Here is an 11,869-nt window from a genome sequence, read left to right as displayed (position 1 = left end):
CAGCCCCTCACCCCCCCCTCCCTTGCAGCGCTGGAATGAAATGTGTATGAGGAAATGTATAATTCAGCATTTCATTAGCAGCACCTTACACATCAGCCCGGAGCAGAAGCATCTGGGGGCTTTTATCACCATCACTCTTATGCAAAGGCACTTTAATCAGAGCTGCTGGTGCCCCCAGGCCTTGTCTGATGGAGGAGAGGGCTCATCTGATGGAGAAGGGGGCTCGTCTGAGGGAGGAGGGGGCTTGTCTGAGGGGGGGGGCTGTGGCTGAAACTGGGGGGTCCCTGAGATGGGAGCAAACAACCCCTGTGCCGTGCTTCCCAACCAGGATGGGTGTGAGAGATGCTCCTCTCTGCTGGAGGAGGGGGCTTGAGCCAGTGTCTGCTTCTGGGGAACACCGGGGCTTCTCTTTGCTGCCCCTCCTCTGCCTCAGACACTGGCAGGGAGCTGAACAGGAGTGGAAATGTGCTCCTCAGGACCGTTCCCTCTCAGGACCACTAGTACCCTCCTGGGATGCTTTTGGGAGGACGGGACAATCATGGGGGATCCCTGCAGGGACTCCTTCCTGGTGTCAATGCTGGTGTTGAACAGCCTTGACGAGGCTGGAGGCTGATCTAGGCTGGTCTTAAGCCCAGGCAATGGCCTATCCAATGGCTGTAACATCTCTTTTGGGGTCATCACATTGCCCAGACCCCTTGGGGTGGGGAGGGACCCTCCTTGACAGCTCCCAGTAGCATCTCCCAGTCTCTGGGTGCCACTGTCCCCTCTCTTCCCCATCCCAAGGGGGTGTCCCTGCCCTCGTGCTGGGGGCTGCCGCTCACCCCTGCCCTCCCCTCCCTTCCCAGACCATGCTGCTGGAGAGGGTCCGCGTCGCCCAGCAGCCCCACGGAGAGACCAGCTTCAACGTCTTCCCCCTGATGCTGGCGGGGCTGGATGCAGCACAGAGGTGGGTCTGAGGGTCCCACAGCACCGGGTGGCTCTGCTCCTCCCCTGGATGCTCAGCTGAGGGGTACCCCCCATCCCCAAGGGGCTCCCTGGGATTTATACCCAAATTTGCTCCAGCCACGTGGTTTTGGAGGCCTCTCTGATAAGAGGTTGTGAGGGTGATCCCATTGGTGATGCTGCAGTGATTTTTATACACTTGCGTATTAGAGATTTTATAGGAAACCGGGACGTTTTCTGGTGCTTTATTTTTCCCATCACTAAAACTGAAATTGGGCTGATCGAATGAGGTGGAGGTCCCTTTCTCTGCTCTCTCCTGCCTTTCCCCACAAGCTGTGCATCCCCGGGCAAAGGGTCCTGCTGTGTCTGGTGCTGGATCCATCCCCCTGCGCAGGGCAGAGCCTCTGGAGCCTTTCCCAACCAGGGAACATGGCTGTGAAGGCAAAGGGGCTTGGTGGGTTGGGACAGGGCATCAGAGACAGTCCCTGAGGAGAGGGTTTGGGGAGTGCTGGGGGCAGGTGAGGAGGGAGATTGAGGCTGGTTTTCTGCAACCTTTTCCATAACTGCTTCCAGGACGATGCTGCACTTGCACCAGGTGGCTGAGAACAACTCCTTTGGGATCAAGCCCTTCTCAAAGGTAGGGAGAAATGCTGGTGCAGCGTTCCCTTCATCACCCCCAGTTAGAGAAACTGTTGGGGTCCTTGACTGGTGGGATCACCCCCGGTTAGAGGCCACTTTGGGGTCCTTGGCTGCTGGGAGACTCAGGATGCCGCACTGGGCGCGTGGAGGGAGAGAAGGAATGTCAGGATGTGAGGAAGGATCTGCCCAAACAGCCCCCGACACCCCTCCAACAGCCCCACAGGAGCAGGGAGCTGCCAACGCCACTGCCTGGTGTCTGCTCTCACCTTTGGGACACCCCCAGCCACCCTGGGGACAGATCCTGCTGTTCCAGGGTCAACAACCCCCAGTGTTTCCCTACGGCAGCTCCTGGTGGGGGGGAGCAAGCGCATCCTTTGGAGAGCCCGGAATGGGATTTTTTTTTTAGGGGCGAAAAGTGCTGCAGTTGATTTCCAGCACGGGCTCCTCATTAATCTGAGCAGAGATCAGAGAGCAGATTGCCCGCCAGACAAAGCGCTGGGATGAATCGCAGCAATTTGCAGTTACATCATCTACTGATGAATTCAATATTCAATCTTCATTAGGGAGCTCCTGCTCCGGTCCAGCAGCCCAAGGAATGGGCTGTTTGAGCAGTGGCTCCCGTGGAGGGGATGGTGAGGTACCACGGGTCCTCGCTCTGCAGCAAATTTGGGTTCATAAATGGGGTTTCACCCTCTTTCCGCAGCCCCTGATTCCTGTGGGTTCCCCATCCCAGCACAGAGGCTTTTCCCACTGGGATGCAGGGGGTCTGCAGGAGCTGGGATGCATCTCTTTGAGTCCAGAGCACCTGAGCTCTGTGAAGGGGACAAGCCCTGTCCCTGCCACCACTTCTCCTTCCCAGTGATGTTCCCCACGGCACGTGTGTCCCTGGAAAGCTGGGCTTGGTTTTCCCAGGATCCTCTGCCTCAGACACTGGCAGGGAGCTGAACAGGAGTGGGAATGTGCTCCTTGGGACCGTTCCCTCTCAGGACCACTAGTTCCCTCCTGGGATGCTTTTGGGAGGACGGGACAATCATGGGGGATCCCTGCAGGGACTCCTTCCTGGTGTCAATGCTGGTGTTGAACAGCCTTGACGAGGCTGGAGGCTGATCTAGGCTGGTCTTAAGCCCAGGCAATGGCCTATCCAATGGCTGTAACATCTCTTTTGGGGTCATCACATTGCCCAGACCCCTTGGGGTGGGGAGGGACCCTCCTTGACAGCTCCCAGTAGCATCTCCCAGTCTCTGGGTGCCACTGTCCCCTCTCTTCCCCATCCCAAGGGGGTGTCCCTGCCCTCGTGCTGGGGGCTGCCGCTCACCCCTGCCCTCCCCTCCCTTCCCAGACCATGCTGCTGGAGAGGGTCCGCGTCGCCCAGCAGCCCCACGGAGAGACCAGCTTCAACGTCTTCCCCCTGATGCTGGCGGGGCTGGATGCAGCACAGAGGTGGGTCTGAGGGTCCCACAGCACCGGGTGGCTCTGCTCCTCCCCTGGATGCTCAGCTGAGGGGTACCCCCCATCCCCAAGGGGCTCCCTGGGATTTATACCCAAATTTGCTCCAGCCACGTGGTTTTGGAGACCTCACTGATAAGAGGTTGTGAGGGTGATCCCATTGGTGATGCTGCAGTGATTTTTATACACTTGCGTATTAGAGATTTTATAGGAAACCGGGACGTTTTCTGGTGCTTTATTTTTCCCATCACTAAAACTGAAATTGGGCTGATCGAATGAGGTGGAGGTCCCTTTCTCTGCTCTCTCCTGCCTTTCCCCACAAGCTGTGCATCCCCGGGCAAAGGGTCCTGCTGTGTCTGGTGCTGGATCCATCCCCCTGCGCAGGGCAGAGCCTCTGGAGCCTTTCCCAACCAGGGAACATGGCTGTGAAGGCAAAGGGGCTTGGTGGGTTGGGACAGGGCATCAGAGACAGTCCCTGAGGAGAGGGTTTGGGGAGTGCTGGGGGCAGGCTAGGAGGGAGATTGAGGCTGGTTTTCTGCAACCCTTTCCATAACTGCTTCCAGGACGATGCTGCACTTGCACCAGGTGGCTGAGAACAACTCCTTTGGGATCAAGCCCTTCTCAAAGGTAGGGAGAAATGCTGGTGCAGCGTTCCCTTCATCACCCCCAGTTAGAGAAACTGTTGGGGTCCTTGACTGGTGGGATCACCCCCGGTTAGAGGACACTTTGGGGTCCTTGGCTGCTGGGAGACTCAGGATGCCGTACTGGGCGCATGGAGGGAGAGAAGGAATGTCAGGATGTGAGGAAGGGTCTGCCCAAACAGCCCCCAACACCCCTCCAACAGCCCCATGGGAGCAGGGAGCTGCCAACACCACTGCCTGGTGTCTGCACTCACCTTTGGGACACCCCCAGCCACCCTGGGGACAGATCCTGCTGTTCCAGGGTCAACAACCCCCAGTGTTTCCCTACGGCAGCTCCTGGTGGGGGGGAGCAAGCGCATCCTTTGGAGAGCCCGGAATGGGATTTTTTTAGGGGCGAAAAGTGCTGCAGTTGATTTCCAGCACGGGCTCCTCATTAATCTGAGCAGAGATCAGAGAGCAGATTGCCCGCCAGACAAAGCGCTGGGATGAATCGCAGCAATTTGCAGTTACATCATCTACTGATGAATTCAATATTCAATCTTCATTAGGGAGCTCCTGCTCCGGTCCAGCAGCCCAAGGAATGGGCTGTTTGAGCAGTGGCTCCCGTGGAGGGGATGGTGAGGTACCACGGGTCCTCGCTCTGCAGCAAATTTGGGTTCATAAATGGGGTTTCACCCTCTTTCCGCAGCCCCTGATTCCTGTGGGTTCCCCATCCCAGCACAGAGGCTTTTCCCACTGGGATGCAGGGGGTCTGCAGGAGCTGGGATGCATCTCTTTGAGTCCAGAGCACCTGAGCTCTGTGAAGGGGACAAGCCCTGTCCCTGCCACCACTTCTCCTTCCCAGTGATGTTCCCCACGGCACGTGTGTCCCTGGAAAGCTGGGCTTGGTTTTCCCAGGAGCAGCCAGGATGCTCGGGATGGGTGTGTGGAAGGATGAACCCCCCAAAAGCTCCCCATGGGGGGGGGGCTGAAATCCTGCCCCACAGCCTGTCCTGGCTGAGTGGGGACGTTGGTGGCACTTTGTGTGCCTGCTCTGGAACCAGCCCAGGAGGGGAGCCAGGGCAGTGGTGTGCTGTGCTTGCTTCGGGTTGGAGTTTGGGGAAATTTGTCAGATTTTCCTCTCTGAGCAGTGCTCTGGATGCTGAGACTGAAAATTTAATTGGCGGCTTCCCAGCGTTCATCCCCGCGGCCCCTGGGGGGGGATAACCCCTGCTGTGACACCGGTGTCACAAGCATTTAGGGTATTTTATTGAATCTGGAGAAATCACAGATCTCAGCTGTATTTTCTCATTAGTGGCCACCCCGTAGGGTGGCAGGAGCTGAAATCCTTTAGACCAGGCGTGCTGCTCCTTGCCAAGTCAGGGATGCTGCCAGCTGCAGCGTGTGTGCGGTGTCTGGTCCCCGTGCTGCACATGAATGCATTGAAAATCCTCAGTTTAGGGGGAAAAAAACCTTAATTTTGCAGTGAGGCTGCATTTATTAAAAAAAAATAATAATAGTAGGAGCCACGGATGGGGCTGCAGTGTTGGAGGTGGGCAGATGAGGTCCTGCTGGTGGGTGGATGCCCTTCCACTGGCCCCAGGACACCTGTGGATGGGTGTATTTAGGTAGAAGTGAGAAGATATAAAAGGTCTGTCTCCAGCTGCTGCTGAATGTCTCTGTAGATACTCCAAAAGTGGGAATTCCGTGTAGATGTATAATGGGAAGATGCACCCAGGCTTGCTCCTAACACCAGGCTCTTGAGGAACCTGCCAGGGGCTTCCCTCATTGCTGTCCAAACTGTTCCCAAGGTCACCCTATTGTCCTTTCCTTGCTGGCCATATGGTTCTGTATGTCCTTCTGCATTCCCCCCATCCTTCTGTCTCCCTGTCCCCCTCACCAGCGATGCTCTGGCAGAAGCAGTGATATTTTCCCTCCCTTCTCTTCCTTCCCTCAGCCCGAGGAGAAGCAAAAAGCCTCGGCAGCCTTTGCCCAGCTCCAGGCTGCCATGGGCACGCTGGGCATCACGGTGGAGGAGCAGGTAGCCATCTGGCGTGTCTTGGCTGGCATCTACCACCTGGGAGCTGCTGGTGCTTGTAAAGGTAAGGGGAGCTCCAGCCTTTCCTGTTCTTATACCTCATCTTGGTGCTGGGGGAAGGCGAGAGAGCATGTCCCAGAGGTGTTTAGTGCTTGGGCACCCAACTTTGGGGGGCACAGGTCACACCAAGAGGTGTCAGGAGAGATGTTCACCCAGAGGCAGTTGTGCAGGAGGTTGCTCTGAGCCCTTGGTTGCTCGTGGAGGAGTTGGGTGATGCTGGTGGGCATCACCTGTGGGGGCATCTGGAGAGGGTCCGTCCTGTAGCCACCCGTGGAGAGGACTGGGGCTGCAAGGTGTCACCTTGTACCTGCTCTTTGGGGAGGAGCAGGGCAGGTGATTCGTTTGTTGGCACGTTGTCCCCAGTGACACTGCAAAGGGACAGCTTCAGGTAGCAGTAATTTTATCATCTCTTGAGTGCCCAATGCAGTAACTGAATTATAATAGAATGAGTCTGGATGAAGATTGTATTTATAAAGACTTTGTTAATACAGGCATATAGAAATTGCCTTATCCCTTATAAATTATTTTAAGATGTGCTCTAACCTATTTTAGAGACAGGCACATTGATTTACACACTTCAATTTATGAGGGCTGCATAAAGGCTGCTATAAACTAAGTCACAGACATTTATAAATGTCTCTGCAACATGTCATAACACATCTTATGGTAATTTATGCCATTAATCATTTATTAATTATTTTAAAAGGATGAACGCTGTCGTCACTTACAACAAGTTCTCTTTCTCTCTGGTCTTCTCTTTCCCCATCTCCGCCTCCCCTAATGCCCTTCCAACTTTTTAAAAAAAACTGACCTCGCTGTCTCAGGCTGAAGTGTGTGATAAGATTCTTGGCCAGAAAAAAAAGTCCTTCTCTCTTGAGAGTTCCCAGGAGGGCAGATTTTGGGGACACAGCTCGTTGGGAGAGTGACCAGCTCGAAGGCAGATGGAGGGACAGCTTCACGGAGGGTTTGCTGGGTGAGCAGAGCTGGTTTGCTCAAACTTATTGAACATTCTGTCCCGAGCACCCTGTAAGTCAGGGGAGGAGGGAATCGAGTGCTTTATTCCACAAACCTTGTCGCAATTATTTCAGCATGAATAGCAGTGGTAATGGTGAGCCCAGGCAGGGCCCGTGGCGTCGGAGCAGACTCGGGCACGGGATTAACAAGCAGAGCATGTCTCAGCATCGCTCACTCTGGTATCGATTCCCCCATCATGCGTCAACAAAAGGGGAGAAATGAAAGGAAATATGGATAAAAAATGAATCAAAGCTGCATGGAGCAAAAGTCTCAGTGGGGGCGACGGCTCTTTTAATGTGGTTAAACCTGTCTCCTGATAGCCATCGCTTCCCTTCCCCTTTCATGCCCTTTGAAGTCGTATATTCAAAATCCTCTCCTTGAAATCTCACCAAAGGGAGCCTCTTCACTGTTTTTTTCACTCCCATTCAGGAGCACAGCCTCTGCCACCACCATCCCTGCGACGGTGGCCCCGGCACGTGCCCTGCTCCGGCTCCTGGGCCCCCAGCACACATTAAATACACTTAATTTTTTTTTTTGGTCTTTTCTGCTGATGGCTACCATCTCGACACAAATTCAGTTTGGCCATGAATAACACGGCGGGGAATAGCATCACCTCTCTCTGACTGAGAGTGGAAAATATGTTTGCAGCTGGAGAAACGCCAAGAAGAAAAGGTTGTTATTTCAAAAGCCGGCTCCGTCCTGGTGTCAGCGTTTCCCGTCGCCTTTGAAACGTGTTCGAGCGGCTCTTTTTGTGAGCAGGAGCCTGCCAGCCAGAGGCCAGCGGGGCATCCTAGGTACCCATTCACTTAAGTGCTTCCACTCCCCTTTGTGGGCTGCGGAATATTACATATTTTTCATTTATTCATTCCCTCTTTAAGCGGGAAGGAGGTTTTGGGCGCAGCTGGGGGTTGGCGTTCTGCTGGCTCTCAGGCTCTCCGTTTTGCTGACTGTTATAAAAACGAAGCAGCGTGGCTCCCTGCTTTCTGTGGCCTTCCCAGCACCTGCCTTTAATGGTGGCGACTGGTTTTCCAGAGGCTACAAGTCACTGGAGCCCTCCCGCTGCTGCTGGCAGGTGTGTGCTGTGGATGGGAACCAAGGGGGGCTTCCTCCAGACCCCCCAAATCCAGAAGCTGCTGCAAACCCAGCGGCCTGAACCCCTTGGATGGAGGAAAATCACAAGGGTAGAAGTGCAGGAGTAGGGGGCTGGAGCTGCTGCTCATGGGGGGGATGCTCTGAGCCCCCCCAAACCCTGTGGAGGTCGACAGCATCCTGCATCTGCTGCCCTCCTGCATCCTGCTGCGTGGATGGGGCTGGTTCCTTGCAGCAGCCCTGATGGTGGAGGGATGGGAGGTCCCAGGCAGCCATGGGGAGGGATTTTTGGGGTCTGGGGAGGGGAGAGCCCCAGCAAGTAGCACAGGGTTAGTGCCTGAGCTGGCTGCCATGGCCCAGGCTGGGTCCTGCACAGCCCCAGCACTGCAGCATCCTGCCCTTGGGAGGCAGGAGAAGGAGCATCCCTGTTTCAGATTCGGGAAATGGAGATGGGATGGAGCTGGAGAAAAAAGAGGGGTTGAGCTCGGGGTCCCACGTGGGACAGTGTCCTGCTGTGTCTCTCTGGGGTCTGCAGGCCCTGGAGCAGCAGGGATGGAACCCCCTTGACCACCCTTCTGGCTCTGTGGAGTGGCAGGTTTCCAGGAGGGCTGGGAGCCGTTTGGCCAAGTACAGTGATGGGGACGTCCATCCAAACGTAAGAGGGAGAGCACCTGGCAGGATCCAACAGGCATTAATTAGCAGCTTCCCGAGCACAGATGTCAATCAGGAGTGGACTCGGATGACTTAGTGCTTTCCCACCACAGCTGAGAAAAAAAAACAACCCACCTTAAACTGCATTATGGCTGTTGTTTTACAACCTCTGAGATCTAGTGACCTTTCCTTAATTGATGTGGGAACAACACTTTGTTCTCAGTTCCACCCCAGCTCAATGCCCAGATTTTCCCTCATTTTTTATTGCTGCCTATTGCTAAGGGGAGGAGGGAACGGCGTATCTGTAATTAGCACCGTGACAGAGTTTCCCTTCTGGGACAAATATATCCATCCCTGGGGTGGTCACTGGGAAGAACACTGGTGGCTCCAGGGCGGTGGGAGGGATGAAGCTGCGGTGCCGTGGGCTGAGAGGGCGACAAAGCTGGTGAGGGGTCTGGAGAATAAGTCTTATGAGGAGAGGCTGAGGGAATTGGGGCTATTCAGCCTGGAGAAGAGGAGGCTGAGGGGAGACCTTATTGCTCTCTCCAACTCCCTGAAAGGAGGGTGTAGAGAGGTGGGGGTCGGTCTCTTCTCTCAAGTCACAGGCGACAGGACGAGAGGAAATGGCCTCAAGTTGCGCCAGGGGAGGTTCAGGCTGGATATTAGGAAAAATTTTTTCACTGAAAGGGTTATCAGCCATTGGAATGGGCTGCCCAGGGAGGTGGTTGAGGCACCATCCCTGGAGGTGTTCAAAAGACAGGTTGATGTAGTGCTGGGAGGTATGGTTTAGTGATGGTGATGCTTCTTGTTTGTTGTGTGGGTGTCTATTTTTGTCAGTCAGGTTGATGGCTGGACAAGATGATCTTTAAGGTCCCTTCCAACCTAGAAGATTCTGTGATTCTGTGAGAGGAGCCAGGCAGTAAATGGCATAAGGCAACATCAGGATGCTCTGTGTCCATCAATCCTCTCCCGGCATCCCAGCGACTCTTCCTTGGGATGCTTTTGGGTACCTGCCTGCAGAGCATGAGCCTGGGCAGTTTGCAGAGAGGGGACCTCTCTGCAGCTTCCCCTTTCCCTCTTAGTGCAGAGGAAAAGATCCCTGGCTCTGGCTGTGATGGTTGTGGTGGCATCGGAGGTGGACCCGGGGCAGGGATCCTCTTGCCCCTGGTTTTTGGCTTTGCTTTTCCTTTGCAGAGCAGCCATCCCCGGGGCTGGCACCCGCTGGTGGCCTCGGGTGTCAGTAAATCCCTGGCTTTGCCTTATCTCCAGGCTGTGGGTGAGAGAAAGGCCACCCCACTCCTGCCGGGAAGGGCTCCTCTGCTCTCCTGCGTCATTCATCAAAACGAATCTTGGGAAGGGTTGCACTAGGGCTGGCCTCTCCATCTTGCTGGGTTTCACAGAATCTTCTAGGTTGGAAGGGACCTTAAAGATCATCTTGTCCAAAATTTCTTTTGTCTCTCTCTCCAAAGTTTCTTTTCTCCCTCTCCGATAAAGCCTTTTGCTCCTCGGTGCATGGGTTTTCATGCCATTAAGGGAAACATTTTGCCTCTTTTGGTTTTGATAGGACAATTCCTCTCCATCCTTCAGGAGTTGCAACCCTCAGGAGAAGTGGGTTTGCCCTGGTGAAGCCTGATGGCTTCACGGGAAAGTCTTAAACCAAGGGGACATGGTCTCCAGGCGCTGGATCTCAGCACGGTGACCATCCAGGCACAAACCTCTCTGTGCCAGAGCGTGTCCTTGGGATTCCTTTTCCCCAGGCAAGAGGATTTAGGCAGAATGGTGTTTCCCCTCCCTAGTTTGGAGCACAAATTGGGTAGAGCTGTGTGGTCTGCTGCTGAGGTCTGCAAAAATGGGAGATTTTTAGGAGTTTAGGATTTTTTAGGACTTTGCAGAGTAGGGTAAATGGTTGGACTCGATGATCCCAAGGGTCTCTTCCAACCTGGATGATTCTATGATTCCATGATTTGCTGGAAACTGAGCTTTGGGAAGGGCAGGGAGGAGACCCAGCCCTGTGGGCAGCGAGGTGTCGTGGGGGTCTGCACCCCAATGAGGTCTGCAAAAATGGGAGATTTTTAGGAGTTTAGGATTTTTTAGGACTTTGCAGAGTAGGGTAAATGGTTGGACTCGATGATCCCAAGGGTCTCTTCCAACCTGGATGATTCTATGATTCCATGATTTGCTGGAAACTGAGCTTTGGGAAGGGCAGGGAGGAGACCCAGCCCTGTGGGCAGTGGGGTGTCGAGGGGGTCTGCACCCCAGCACATCCCTGCTCGGTGTGGGAGCTGGTTTTTCTCCATATCTGGGGTTCAGAGCTGGGGGAACAGGAGCAGAAAACACTGGGAATAGCCAAAATCCTGGCTGGAGCCCAACTCTGCTGCCAGATTGTTGGGGGGCTGAAGGGGAGCAGGGGGGGTCGGTTCCTGCTGACATTGCCTCTCCTTCCAGGAGGTTTTTACGATCCCCACCACGGCTCCCGGTCCGAGCGGGCTGTCTCCCCACATGCCGAGTTATGGCACTATCTGTTCAGTGCTCTGACATCTTTATTACAAACAGTCGGGGAAATGCAGCCAGAATGGCAGATTTCTTTAATCATGCTATTACACAGCTCTTCCCTTTGGTTATATATAGGCTTTAATATGTCATACATCAGGCAACGGGTCAACAGAGAATAGACTGGAGAATTTAGTGCAGGACAAATAAATTAACCATTCAGGCCAGGAGGAGCCTCCTCTCTCTCCCCGTCCCCTCCCAGGGCAATAAAGAGGAACAAATGGGCTTTTTTATTTGTCCCATTAGCAGCGCAAATGTTTTAATGACAAAATAAGTGGAAGGAAAAGGGCAGGCTGACAAGGTGTGCCTGGAGCTGCTGGCGGTGGGGCATAGGATGGAAAGGGAATGGGGCTGCTGTCCTGCATGGTTTGGGAGGGAAAAGGGGGTTGTGGTGATGCTGAGCTGCCCCATCCCAGCAGCGAGCCCATGGGGCATCTCCCCTCCTCTCCCGGGTACCACTGCCATCAGGTACCAGGCCAGGATGCAGCGGGGATGGGGGGACAGGATCCAGCCCCTCGGGGCTTCCCTGCTGCTCCCCACACTTCTCTAAATTGAAATAAAAAATAGAAACCCAGCTGCTGGGCTTCTTGCTGCGTGGGCACCTTAGCGAGACGAAGCTGGTGCTGACCCTGTATTTTCCTGCTGCTTCTCTTAAATATTAAATGGGCCAAGGTAAGTACCTTTTAGGCGTTAGAGCCGGCGTGTGGTACAATGGTCACACTCTGCCCAGGAGGGCTGCGCGTCGATGCCGCTGTTTATGTTTTATGAAGTGTGAAATGGTGCTCGGCCTCTCCCGGGGCAGGGTGCCGGGCTGTGGGCT

General features: G+C 54.6%; 1 protein-coding gene across 3 annotated transcripts in view; it reads left to right on the top strand.

The window, feature by feature from the left end:
* The window catches only part of MYO18B (myosin XVIIIB), an 86,168-nt gene that overhangs the window by 5,567 nt on the left and 68,732 nt on the right, over nucleotides 1–11,869 (top strand). For 2 of the 3 annotated variants that reach the window (XM_014944833.1, XM_014944835.1), the window contains 3 exons: nucleotides 846–946; nucleotides 3,591–3,654; nucleotides 5,605–5,749. In XM_014944833.1, coding sequence (XP_014800319.1) covers nucleotides 846–946; nucleotides 3,591–3,654; nucleotides 5,605–5,749 — 310 coding nt within the window. Of the gene's footprint in view, nucleotides 1–845; nucleotides 947–2,922; nucleotides 3,022–3,590; nucleotides 3,655–5,604; nucleotides 5,750–11,869 lie in introns of those variants that run through there. The other variant, XM_014944836.1, reaches the window with a different exon arrangement.

The sequence above is a fragment of the Calidris pugnax genome, unplaced genomic scaffold, assembly GCF_001431845.1.
Source record: "Calidris pugnax isolate Ruff unplaced genomic scaffold, ASM143184v1 scaffold139, whole genome shotgun sequence".
NCBI lineage: Eukaryota > Metazoa > Chordata > Aves > Charadriiformes > Scolopacidae > Calidris > Calidris pugnax.
Note: the sequence above shows the minus strand (reverse complement) of the source record. Positions and strands in the feature narration are given on the sequence as shown.